The sequence below is a fragment of the Muscardinus avellanarius genome, assembly GCF_963383645.1.
Source record: "Muscardinus avellanarius genome assembly, chromosome: 1".
In the NCBI taxonomy this organism is placed as follows: domain Eukaryota; kingdom Metazoa; phylum Chordata; class Mammalia; order Rodentia; family Gliridae; genus Muscardinus; species Muscardinus avellanarius.
The window spans coordinates 48,482,214-48,496,200 of record NC_137786.1 but is presented as its reverse complement, the minus strand read 5'-3'; the positions used below and the strand labels follow the sequence as shown (position 1 = coordinate 48,496,200).

Here is a 13,987-nt window from a genome sequence, read left to right as displayed (position 1 = left end):
GGAAGCATAAAACATGGTTATGCCTACGTCACCAGGAAAGCCACTTATTTTGGAAGTGAGAGAGGGAGGCAATTAAAATGCATGGCTGTCGTTTTCAGAGCAGCATTTATTTAGAAGAGCAGGCTGAGAATATAAAAATTCGTAGCAATGGCTCCAAGAGAGCACTAGCAGTCCTTGTTTAAGAAGGAGCTGCGGATCTTGAATAGTTCTGTGGTCATTAGCCATCTCTGCGAGAGGAAAGCCCCATTCATCTTTTCACACTGCAGCTAGTGAGCTGCAGGGAGACCATTATTAAATGGCGTTCTCCAGGGGAGGAGGAAAACCTCTATTCCCAGAGGCTCGCCCTCGTCAGCCAATCACAAGGCAGCCTGGGCCACGGCCACGCCCCCCTGCCCTGGAAGAACCAGGGGAGGAAAGTTATTGGTGCAGAAGTTGGGGTTCTGTGGCGGGGCCTCTTGTCACTCTTCCTGGTTTCCTGGCAGTTCCTTATTTGGTAGCTTTTGACAGAACTAGTCTTTCTTGCAGCTAAGCATCTTGACATACATTATTCATTAGGCTCTGGAACTCTGGGAGAGAAAGATGCAGACCCTTAGATCTCTAGCAATTCCTTTATCAAATGGATTTTCTTTATTCAGAATAGTTGTTGAATTTTGTTCCTTTCTGGAATTTTACAAATGGCATGTATTCAATGGGAAGACGGCTGGATGGAACCTAATCCGAGACATTCTTATGTATAGTTAACTACAGAAAATCTTTAAAATCCCACACGGCTGCATGGCTTGTGGAGATTGTTAAAGTATCAAGGTTTTGAAGGTATACCTATTTTAGAACATATTTGTCAAATATATATAATTAATCAAAAATGCCTGAAGCAAATTATTTATTGTCAGTGTCTTGGGGCTACATAAAGGTAAGATTTATTTCACCTTTGCAAACTCCTGATTATTCCTGATTACATAACTGATAGTTTAAACAAATTGTAATGGTGTCTAAGCTTTCTATGCAACTCTATATTCTTCCCTTAGACATGGACTAAGAAAGAAATATCTGTTTTTTATTGTTCACGATAGGATTTGCGTAACTTTTTATTAGGTGTTGTTTGTTAAAATAGCTTTTGTATGTGCAGAAGTTATTTTTGTCATATGGTATAGGTCTGAGTTGTGCTTTAAAATATCAAGGTAATTAAATAAATTCATTACAAGTAAAATTATAGGGCTAAATTTCTTATTCTAATTGATGAATTCCAGTTCGTATGTAGCACTTAAAGTTTATGCAATTAATTTGTGACTCTTTCAAAACATCTGTGCTACTTTAAACTGATGAAGAGTAGCTTCTCTCACTCTGATGTACAGCTGTAGATGATGTTACAAACTGATAGGATTTGACTGGTATCTATTAAAATGAAAACCAGATTACCTGTGAAACTGGAAGGAAATATGTAGGACATTGTTACTTTCGTTCATCCCAAGAGATGAATTACACCAGATGTAATAAGATTGTGCTCATGCTGACAGGCTTTCTGCCTGCCTGTGGTACAACTAGCATTGTGGTCTCTCTCTATGCCAGAAGCCAGAGCAATAGAAAAACCTATTAAGTTCTAAAGGAAGCATCACTTCAGAAGGCAAGGTTTATCTGTGAATATTTGAGCCATTCATAGACATTTTTAAAGATGCGTTTTTATTGTTTTAAGGACTTTCAGATTGAAATTTTTAATCTTTGTTTCTTTTTTATGAAAAAAAATTTTCCCTCTGCTTTTTGAGATTTTAAAGAAAGCTGAACAACTTATTTTGGTTTTGGTTGTCTAAGTAGCCATGATTTCACCTGTTTTTTTTTTTTTAATCTATAGATAATTCAAATTTTAGGAATGTATTTAAACGTTTTTTTTAGTGGTTGAATTCTGCTAGCCATTTCTTGGCTAATTTTTTTTAAAAAATACCTATAAATATAGAAAGTAATGTGAGAAACACCTATATTTCCCCGTGAATTAATATCTTTTAGCTTGTAGCCAGCTCATATTTGATGCATTTTAAGGACTTTATGTTTATATTATAATTATGAACAATATCTCCAAGAATCTAAATAGAGTATTTTAGTACTTATTTTTTAGGAAATATTTTACTGGGTAGCATAGTTTATTTTTTTTAATAAAAATACTCCTAAAAGCTTAGGGAAGATACAGATATATTTTAATTCCATGCATTTTTAAGGATTTATTGTTATGTAGCCAATGCAGTACTCACTTAAATAGCTCTCAATATTGATGTTGACCAAACCTGTAATGCATCACCATCACAGTACAGCATATTCATATGATTTTTAGAAGGCTATTTGGAAAAAAGTAACCATTTTCTTACTGTTTGACCTGTACCACCACCTTTAGTATATACCAGAAGGATAAGTAATACACCCAGTAACACACTGGCATGCCACAGATATACAGAGGATTACATTTAAGAATATTTTAATTTGTTCTATTATTTTGTTTTGCTTCCTTGGCGATCTAAAATGCAAAACATAAGTTGGAGAACTGGAGTTCTAAAGTGCAAAATACACCGTTCCAATTCAGCTGCATTTTCACTTTCTGTAATGCCTTGAATGCTTCTCAGATCCTGTGCTGCATAATGAGAACAAAGGACTTTGAGATCTTCTTCTTTTCTTAGTTGCAACCATGACTCTAGGTAGTATTTTCAAGCTAATCAGACCAAAATTTCTGAGAAATTCATCAGCAGAAAATATTTAGAGGTGACTTTAGACAGTAACTAAATGCTCAATTAAAATTTTTTTATTGAAAAATAGTTCAATGTTGTGTCTCCTTTCTAAATCTATTAATCAAGGGACATAATGATTCCAAGAAGAATATCCTTTCCCTCTCCACAGATAATATCATTATATTTAAAGATGCTATGAAGTTATCTCAAAATGAGAGAAATTCCAGTTACATTTAAAAATATGTGTTGAATGGTTTAGCATATTGTTTTGCATCAGGCTATTTATTCTAAAGACAGTTTGGAAAATCAGCTACAGTTGAGAAAATGCCGTGGTCATTTTTGTATTTATTAATTCTGCTTCGCTAGACCAAGAGTTTTAGATCAGCAAAACTGGAAAACAATTTTGATTCCTTTTAGAAAATACCTTTATGTTTTAACTTCATTGACTCTGAATATTGCCTTTAGGAAACCCCTCATTCTGCCTTCCTAGGCAATAGAGAGTGTTGCTTCAAATATTGTCGGCTAGAATTTGTTGAAATGAAATGTTGACTTCTTTGAAGCATCTTTCAAGCCTTGGTAGACAGGTGTGTGATAAAGGTTTCTGCAACCCATGTTTTTGTGTGTGTGTTTTAGACAAAGACAGGAAAGTAATCTGAGGTCCATTTATATGATGTAAAATAGTGGGATATGCAGTCTCATTTATTTAGTCAGCACAATAGATCCTTGTCACTGGCATTTTTTGCCTGAGTTATCTGTTCTAACTGCTTTTTTGATGAATTTTATAGGCAAATTGCCAAACAAAAAAACCATACTCTGTATTCTTCCAGAAAAATGCAGTAATTGTGTAGTATATCTTCAGACAGCATGGCATTCTTTGTGCTTGTGCACATGACAACATAGTTCTCATACCAGTTTATGTACAAGTTAGAAGATGGTTCTATGGAGAACCTGGGTCCCCGAGATGGCTTGCATCATGTTGTTTCATTGCACTGAGAGAGTTGCAAGGTGGTACAAGCCTTTCCTCTACAGATTGCTGAGGGGCTGAAAGCCATACCTACCTTAAAATAAAAGGATGTCTCATTACTGGGTAGTTTTCAATAGCGACTTTTAGCTTATAACATGGAGAGTGTCAGGTCAAAGAGATACTTCATTGGATATATGCTTAAAATGTTTATAGCAGTCTTTCTTTTGAATGTGTTTTGTTATAACGCATAGATTTTTCCAAGGGTGAATTTTATCTGTTAAGCGAGGATTCGTCTTACCTGTCAGAAATTACACCTGATAGTATGTTTTTAAAAACAAAGCCATAGCTGGCTGCAGTGAGGTACACCTATAATCCCAGTACTTGGGTGACTGAGACAGGAGAATCACAGGTTCAAGACTAGCCTCAGCAAGTTATCAAGAACCCCAGCAACTTAGCAAGACCCTGTTCCAAAGCAAAAAAATACAAAGGCCTGAAAGTATACCTCAGAGGTAGAATGTTCCTGGGTTTAATCCTCTTTATGTAAAAGAAAGAAGGAAAGAAACAAACAAAAAAAAAAACACAGTCATGGTTTCCCATATACTCTAAAATCTTTTATGGAATTGGATGAAGAGCAGCTAGTTATAATTATAACTACAGTTGAATCCTTCATTTGAAGGTAATGGTAAAAATCAGTCATCAGTATAAAAGGTCCAGAAGTCAAGGACTGAGTGGTATGAAGGAGCTAGGAAAAATAACTCAAATAATATTGAGCATTTTTTATGTGCCAGGCAAAATACAAGATACTTTCTACTAGCTCAGTTATTAGTCAATAATCTTATCATCTACTCAAGAAAATATAACTTGATAAAATGAACAAAAAATTTCAATGCTATCATAAATTCCTTATGAATATTCTTAGAAAGTCTCAGGTTTCTTTAGTAGATGCTAAATGAATACAAGCAGCAACCAGGCTTTGTGTACTATAGGATGCCAACTTAAAAAATAACAAATATATACAGAGAAGAAGTCACTAATTATCTATGGTTATCATTGGGACTTATATATATCTTTTTCTATACATCTTTCTAGATTTTCTATCATGCTTGTATATTTTATAATTAACATAAATTATCAATATATATAAGCAAAGTAAACTTTGTATTTTTTATTTGGAGAATAAGCTTCCTAGGCCTGTAAATTGACAACTAGAATTTGTATCGATCATGGCTAGCTCTTCATTTTTGACACAAGAGAATGCTACTGTACATTTCTTCTATCCATTAGTTTATTGAACTTTTTTTTTTGGTCTTCTATAGTGCTTTGTAGTGAGAGTTGAATTCTTTTATCTAATTTAGTCAGTCAGTAAGATTGACTTTGGGAAAGGCTTGTCAAACTGTATAGAGATAGGCCATCTTTGTATAAATTATGTAGAGAAGCAATATTTTTGGAATATTTTAAATAAACTAATTAAACAATGAGGAAGAATTACATTTCAAACATTTCTAAAAGATCATCTTTGCTCCCCCCTAAAATGAGAATTTATAGTGAAATTCAAAATTTAAAATGCTGCTAAAGATTAGAGTAAAATGTATTTACCTTTGTTTGGTCAAGTATATAGTAGTTACTTTAGCCACTAGTAATCGAGTAGTTATTTTATATATTAAGATATACATATTATTTTCCTGTGCTAAGAGTAATGGCAAAGGCATATTAAAAGGCCTAGTGGGGCTATTTTTAGAGTCAAGGAATACACATTAAAGAAGGAACTGATGAATAGGAACTATAGAATCTTATGTCTTTGGATAAAATAGGTAGTATGACCTCAGTAAAATAAGTAGCAAATTAATGGAGTAGAATAATGAAAACTTGACCTGTTTTTAATTTCATGACTTGGGAAATGGATTGGTAAATTCTGAATGCTGAGCCAATAAGTCTTACACTTCCTACTTGAGAAAAGATTAAAAAAGAAACACTATATAGTATTTATTCAAATATTTTATTTCTCCATATTTTTGAAGAGATACTTAAATCTATTCAGTTTTCCTTTGGGATAAAAAAAATTTAACCTTTGGCCAATATTATATATTCTTTTTTTTTTTTCAGTACTGGATGTGGAACCCAGGGGTATTCTACCTCTGAGCGACACTCCCAGCCCTATTTTTTATTTTTTATTTTGAAACAAGGTCTCACTAAGTTGCAGAGGGCCTCACTAAGTAGCTGAGGCTGTCCATGAACCACATCGTCCCGTCTCAGCCTCCCAAATGCAGGGATTACAAGCCACTACGCCTGGCTATATGTTCATTTCTGATTATGAGGAAACTAATTGAGAAAAATATATCATGTTCACTAGCATGCCAACATTTTTGTGTTCTTATCAATTGTGTTTTCCTCTGAATACAATAATTTACCTATTTTCATTCTTTTTTTACCATTATTTAATATCATAGAGTGGTGAAATATGTGCTGCTCAATATGGTAGCCACTACTCACATGTAACTCTTTAAATGGAAAAAAATGATTAAAATAAAATGAAATTCCAAATTCTATTTCTCACTCATACTAACCATATTTCAGGTGCTTAGTAACCAGATGTGCCTAATGGTCACTGTCACGGACAACATAGACTATGCTATTTTCCATCATTATAGAAAACTGTGTTGGATAGTGCTGTGCTAAGTTGTCAAGACAATGTAAAGATTCTGTGAGCATATTTTCCTTTGTCCCAGGTCTTGCTTCTGTTATTTCATTTAAATCTCCCCTTAACACCAAGTGCTGTGTGCGTGTCGGTCACTATCACTATGAGCCGCATTATAATGAGAGACTGTAATGCACCAATAAAAGTTTTAAAACAAATAAAGCATTTCTTCTTCTGTTACTTCATTTGACCTTTTTGTTGTTGTTGCTGTTTTTCAGTTTAAAAGGATGCTTAATCGGGAGCTCACCCATCTCTCTGAAATGAGTCGGTCTGGAAATCAAGTATCAGAATATATATCAAGCACATTCTTAGGTGAGCATAAGTGTATGCAATCTGAAATTGTTTTGAACTGTTGGTTTGTTTGTTTTTGAGGAGGAATTGGAGTGTCAGCTCATCCTGGAAACCAAATAAGTGTTAAAGTATTTGTTTTTATTCATCATATTAATAATTTGAGACTATAAGCCTCCAAGCCTTATAATCTAGAGTGCCAAAGTACATTTTATGTTTGTATGTATATATGTATTGGTGCTAGAGATTGAACCCAGGTCCTTACACATTCTTGTTTTCTACCACTGACCTATATTCCCAGTCAATTATTTTTCATAGTACTAAACTGTCAAATATATTTTATTTAGCTATGCATGATTTGACAAATTTTCATTAAATCTTGCCAGTGGCTGGGCACTGGGTATTTAATGACAAATTAGAAATGGTTCCTGCCCTTGATGCCTTAAAAGTCTAATAGGCAACAAACCTGGAAAACCAGTGGGCAAATACAGTACAATTGTTAAAAGAAGAGTTTGCTAGCCGGACATGGTGGTGCACGCTTATAATCCCAGCATCCGGGAGGCTGAGACAGGAGGACCATTGTTCGCGGACAGCCTCAGCTACTTAGTGAGGTCCTCCGCAACTCAGGGAGACCCTGTTTCAATATAAAGAATAAAAAATTGGGCAGGGGGTGTAGCTCAGAGATCAAATGCCCTGGGTTCCATCCCCAGACCCCCCCCCCCACACACACACACAAAAGTTTGCAACTAACAGTTGAGAGTATGGTATCCTGGGACAACCTCTCAACCTCATCAGCAGAAAGAAACTGCAACAAATAAATGTCAGTAATTCAGACATCTTCTTGATTTAGAGTTCCTTTCAAAACAAAATTGCTATAATATATAATTAGCACATCACCAAATAATCATTTATTAAATGTGTACTATATGCAAGCATGAGTTAGAGTCGTTGACTACTTTAAATAATAGATGGGTAAAGGTACCTAGACCTGCCAAGCTTGGTGGAGTACACCTGTAATCTCAATATTTGGGAGGCTGAGATAGGAGTCAAGGCCAGGTTCAGCAACTTAGGCAGTTTTGAGGCCAGCCTTAGCAACTTAGAGAGGCCTTTAGCAACATAGTGAGACCTTGTATCAAAATAAAAAAATAAAATATGGCTGGGGGTGTCACTCAGAGTACAGTGCTTTGGGGGTCAAAATCACAGTTTAAAAAAAAATGTACCCAGACCTCTGATCCTCTGATGTCTTTAATGATAGAACACAATAGGCAGAGCATGTACAAACTCATTTATCAAATAATAGTTGGGATTCTCTGTGGTCTCCATTAGCCCTGTTTACATCATAACATCTCACAATGGTAAAAAAATGGAAAGTAGCAGAAGTAATCCAGTCATTAAAAAATGCTATTTTAACTCCCATAGCATGACCTATTTAAGTTAGCTATTAGGTTTATACACTACTTTTTTTTAGTATATTTGTGTTCAGAGTTTCCACCATTTTAAAACATGAAAACTGTGAGTCCTTACTTACCAAGAGCAGTTTTCAAGCCTGTCAGTGAATTTCAATAGCAGTGGATCAAAATTTGCTAAATTTTGCTTATGTGGGTATTATTATTATTTTTTTTAGTTTTTATTTATTTATTTTTTAATAACAATTTTTTTATTGAACATAAATAGTATACATTTACACTATATTTGGTGCCCTCCCCCCTGCCCCCATTCCCCCCCCCACCAATGGTTGTCCAGGTTAACCATGTCTTATTCATAATTTTACACATGTTCAGGTGTAGACCCTTATTAATCAAGTCCGGCCTTCCTCCTCTCCTATCTTACCATCCAAACTTAGCTAGTATTTCCCCTTCAATATCTGGAGTCCCTCTGGTATTCTTTGTGTTTCCTAGTTTGGGCATATTAGAGGAAACATATGTATCTTCTTCTTCTGTGCTTGGCTGATCTCACTTAACATAATGTTCTCCAGGGCTTTCCATCTTCTTTCAAATGATATATTAAATTAAGGCTATATCAAATTGTGAATATTCAGCCCTATAAGGAAAAGCATTACTTGGAAAATTTTTTGGAATATATAGTGCTCAATTACAACCTGTCTAGTTATATATGTTATGAATTAAAAAAACTAAGTAGAATTAATAATAAATATAGAACATTTTCTAAATTTCTTAAGATAAGCAACATGAAGTGGAAATTCCTTCTCCAACTCAGAAGGAAAAAGAGAAAAAGAAAAGACCAATGTCTCAGATCAGTGGAGTCAAGAAATTGATGCATAGTTCTAGTCTGACCAATTCAAGTATCCCAAGGTTTGGGGTTAAAACAGAACAAGAAGATGTTCTGGCCAAGGTAAGATGAAATTCTATGTATGTGGGTTCTTGTTTAAAGAAAGTAACTTTTTATAATGTTATGTAAATTCCTGGGTTTTATTTATATATAGATTTAGACAGGTGGGTTTTTTTTTACATGTTTCTTACTTTTTTGCATCTTTATTTTGATTTGGGGGCTTAAAGTATTAAAAGTTTATCCTCTCTTCTGGGTTTTAGAAGAGTTAAGGTCCTGTGAGTAGAAATTAATAAATGCATTGAGTTGATATTCAGAATATGTGAATATGATATATTGTCAAAATCCTAAGGTTAATCAATGCTATTAAGTTTCCAGTACCTATAAGTAAATTTGCCTAAAGTTTGTCTGTACTTTCATCATATATCCACTACATTTAAAAGAAGTCATTGTTTTTAAGAAAAATGTGACAAGCTTTCCATTGAAGTCAGCAGTTCTTAAATGTTCATGTTCATTACCTCATGTTCTTTCACTTTGTAATTTTTTGGTATCTTTTTCAAACGACAGGAACTAGAAGATGTGAACAAATGGGGTCTTCATGTGTTCAGAATAGCGGAATTGTCTGGTAACCGACCTCTGACTGTTATCATGCACACCATTTTCCAGGTATCACGGTCAAGTTCTCTCGTTTTTCTTTCATTCAGGGACTCCTCTTGTGTTTCTTTTCTTTTTTTCCACTTTGTGTGTGTATGTGTGTGTGGTACTAGGTATTGAACCCAGAGACATTCTATCCCTGAGCAGTATCCCCAGCCCTTTTTAATGTTTGGTTTTGAAACAATCTCACTCTATTGGTGAGAGTCTTGCTAGGTTGCTGAGGCTGGTCACAACCTGTGATCCTCCTCTCTTAGCCTCTCAAGTACTGGGATTATTGATGTGCACCACCACACCCAGCTTCTTTTGTTTATTTTGATACCTTTCCCCCTTATTCGCTCCTTTCACAAGGGACAAACAAAGGTACAGGAAGGGGAGTGTGGATAAAACACAAAACAATTTTGTTACTTTTTTTTGTGTGTGTGTGGAACTGGGGATGGAACCCAGGGGCATTCAACCTCAGAGTTACACCCCCAGCCCTATTTTTTATTCTTTATTTCAAAACAAGGTCTCACTGAGTTGCAGAGGGCCTCACTAAGTAGCTGAGGCTGTCTTCAAACCAAGATCCTCCTGTCTCAGCCTCCCAAACGTTGGGATTACAAGCATGTGCCAGCATGCCTGGCTTCAATTTTGTTACTTTTTCCATTTGAGAAAAATATGTGATATGGGAGAATTGAGGCGATTCATCACCTCAGTAGTTTAAAAATCCTTACCATGATCCTGACTTGCATTGAAAATATAGTGCCTAGTTGAAAAACGAATAAGCCCCCCTGCTTGACTAACCATAGGAAGTAGTTTTCCCAGCACTTTTTTGCCTTCTGGCATATTTTCCATATCCATTACTTTTTCTGGTGGAGCCTTGCCCCGGTTTGAGGTGCAATTTAAATGAAAAACTGAGGGTGTTGCCTATCTGCTGGGACTGGCATGGGGAGCGTCAGCCTTAGAGCAAATGCTGAGATTCAGACCCTGTGATCCAGGGGCTGAGTTGAGGAATCTCCGCTGTAGCTGCCAGCACAATCATGGGACACAGAGATTTTATAACATCATGTAGTTTGGATACAACACTGTGGGACTCTAGAAGATCAAATCCATTCTGAGTTTTTCCCCGGAGTCCCTCAATCTTCCCAAATATTTCTATTTCTCTCATTAGACTTGGAAAGTGATTTTCACATTCATGGGTTATCTATAGACAATACTGGTGTTTGATTTTTTTTTAATATTCTGTGAAACTTTATGTATTTTTAAAAATAAAGATAAAAATGTTAAAAGGATTTCTTTTCTTACAGGAACGGGATTTATTAAAAACATTTAAAATTCCAGTAGACACTTTAATTACATATCTTATGACTCTGGAAGACCATTATCATGCTGATGTGGCTTATCACAACAACATCCACGCTGCAGATGTCGTCCAGTCTACTCATGTGCTATTATCGACACCTGCTTTAGAGGTAAATCTGTCTTCTAAAAGCTCAAGAAAGTGAACTTTTCATTTCTAAAGGTCTTTTTAAACTTTTGTATCAAACAGTTTTGGGGTGCAGAGAATAATTGGCTTCATTGGGAATATGTTGACTTATAGGGGGGGAAATGTTGTAGCTAATAAACAGCTGAGTCTTGATGAATTTTGCCTGTGAGAGCTGATCAAAAAGCCAGACATGGTAGTGCATGCATGTCATTCCAGTACTTGGGAGGCTGAGACAGGAGGATCACAGGTTTGTGGCCAGCCTCACCTACTTAGTGAGGCCCTTCTCAACTTCCAAAGTAATGAATAAAAAATAGTAGCTTGGAGGTAGAATGTTCCTGGATTCAATCACCTGTACCACACACACACACACACACACACACACATACACACACACACACACACAGAGAGAGTTGGTCAAAGACATATGGATATGGATCCAACTGTCTGTGATATTGATGCTATGAAATGATCTAGTGGACATTTCAGAGAGCACATCACGCTTATTGGCTATTGATTGCCTTGTTTTATTGAAATTTAGTTTAATGGCTTTTGAATTTAGAGTTCGTAGGATGACTGTTTTATAAAATATAAGCAATGCATTGATATTTTCCACTGAATTTATTAGAAGAAAATATTGCTTTAATTTTTTGAAATCCTGTTATTCTATGAAGTGCTTAATGAAAAATTAATTTCCTTAATCGTTTTAGGGAAAGATTCTCTTTTGTCTATAGTTTAGAATGTTCTCATTATGAAATGGTGTTAGTACCTCATCATTTAGAAGAGTGGTTCTTAACTGGATATGACCTCTCTTCTTTCTACCCCTCTCCAGTCTTCTAGGGACATTTGGAAATGTCTGGAAACATTTCTGGTTATGAATAGAGGACAGAAATTCTGCTAACGGTCCTAGAATTGTATAGGACATTCTATAATGTCTAATACAAAGAGTTATCCAGCATTAAATGTCAATACTACTGCGGCTGAGAAAAGCTGGTTTGATTAAAAGAAAAGAAAAGAAAGCCGTTGCTCATCTTCCTATTTTTTGTACATTTTCAGAATGTTATTTAACTTAAATTTAACTTCAATTTTCTTTGAAGAGAGAATTTCAGATGATCTTTCCATAGTATTTTAAAAATACAATAAATGGAAATGTTTGATTATAAAATATAAGATTATTAGATAAAATATTTTATTCAAAAACTATACTTACAGCCGGGTGTGGTAGTGCACGCTTGTAATCCCAGCATTTGAGAGGCTGAGACAGGAGGCTCTGGGTTCATGGGCAGCCTCAGCTACTTAGTGAGGCCCTTTGCAACTCAGTGAGACCCTGTTTTAAAATAAAGAATAAAAAATTTTAAAAATTATACTTAGAAAGTGTATAGGTATCATTAACTAAAAGATTGCTTATAATAAATGATGATACGTATTGAAGTTTTATCTTTCATATGAATACTAGGAAGTTATGTCTCATTTTTTTATACTTCATTCATATAATAAAAGAATATTAATATTAATTGTATATCTGATTTTTCAGGCTGTGTTTACAGATTTGGAGATTCTTGCAGCAATTTTTGCCAGTGCAATACATGATGTAGATCATCCTGGTGTGTCAAATCAATTTCTGATCAATACAAGTAAGCCAAGTTTATCTTTATAGAACAAAATTTTCCTTTGTGTTTTTTAGAATGACTTGTGGTCTTTAGAAATTCAGGTTTTCCCAAAGCCATAATGTTCTTTTGAAGAGTGTAAATATGAGTTTTAGTGATAGTGTTTATTAATGCAGTTTATCTCTAAAGCTATTCATTATATTCCATGAGGCATTATGATGCTTAAAAATATATTTCAGTACTTTTCTAAAAAGGATAGTTCGCTATGTCACGAGAGAAGGGTACTCAAAAGTGAAAATGTGAACAAAGAAAGATTTAGATAGCTATTCTGTCCTTAAAGTTTTAAATTAAAACAGCAAAGGTTATGATGGAATGCTGCCAAGCCCTCTTCACTCTGTAGGTCATCGCTTGGTCCTCTTCAGAAGTGGTACCTCTCCTTCCCCAGCATCGCCATGATTGGCCCTCATCTTTCCTTTTGAAGTCTCTTAACATGGGTAACTCTTAATTTAGTATTTTAGTCATTCAGTTTTCCTTTTTTAACTGGTGACCTATCACCATGTAAGAAGTTATCGTGTAAGGAATGACAGCCTGTTCAAAATGGGCATCTCTGACACAACCACCCTCGGTAGGGAATGTTTAGGTACTGCTCCACCTCTGACGTGGGAAAAAGGCTTAGGCTCGTAGAAAGTCTAGTGGGCGCTTGAAGTTAACAGGTAAATATCTAAAATATGCTTTGATTTAGTTCTCTCCCAGCGAATATTAGAAATTCAATTTTATATATGAGAAAAATGCAAAGTTGTTAAAAAATGTTTTTGTCATATCAAGATCTTTCTTTATCTGTGTGCTTACCTTTTATTTCTTCTATTGCCAGATTTAAAGTGTGTGTGTGTGTGTGTGTGTGTGTGTGTGTGTATGTGTATGTATGTATGTGTGTATTTTCTTGGAGATTGAACACAAAGATGCTCTGCCTCTGAATTACACCCCAGCTCTTTTTATTTTTATTCTTTTATTGGTGCATTGTAATTATACATGATAGTGAGAATCAGAGTAATACATTCATACATATACATCTCTCTCTCCTCCTCTCCTCTCCCATCCCATCCATGTTATTAAGATCGATAGCAACACCTTCAAAAGTGGACTTAACATTACCTGAACTGTTCCCTTCCTCGGCCTCATTTTCTGGTCCCCAGTGGTCTCCCACTTCCTTCCCTCAATTTGTCCTCTATTCTGTTGGTCTCTCCTCATCTAAAGTCCCTTTTGTTTTCTGTTTTGAGCTTCTACATTTGAGTGAAAACATGATCCTTGGCTTTCTGAGACTGGCTG

General features: G+C 35.2%; 1 protein-coding gene across 8 annotated transcripts in view; it reads left to right on the top strand.

Moving 5' to 3' along the window:
• The window catches only part of PDE4D (phosphodiesterase 4D), a gene marked incomplete at both ends in the record, with an annotated part of 1,145,009 nt that overhangs the window by 1,120,671 nt on the left and 10,351 nt on the right, over positions 1 to 13,987 (top strand). For 7 of the 8 annotated variants that reach the window (XM_080701741.1, XM_080701740.1, XM_080701742.1 and 4 more), the window contains 5 exons: positions 6,586 to 6,679; positions 8,835 to 9,007; positions 9,509 to 9,607; positions 10,879 to 11,043; positions 12,589 to 12,688. In XM_080701741.1, coding sequence (XP_080557867.1) covers positions 6,586 to 6,679; positions 8,835 to 9,007; positions 9,509 to 9,607; positions 10,879 to 11,043; positions 12,589 to 12,688 — 631 coding nt within the window. Of the gene's footprint in view, positions 1 to 862; positions 911 to 6,585; positions 6,680 to 8,834; positions 9,008 to 9,508; positions 9,608 to 10,878; positions 11,044 to 12,588; positions 12,689 to 13,987 lie in introns of those variants that run through there. The other variant, XM_080701747.1, reaches the window with a different exon arrangement.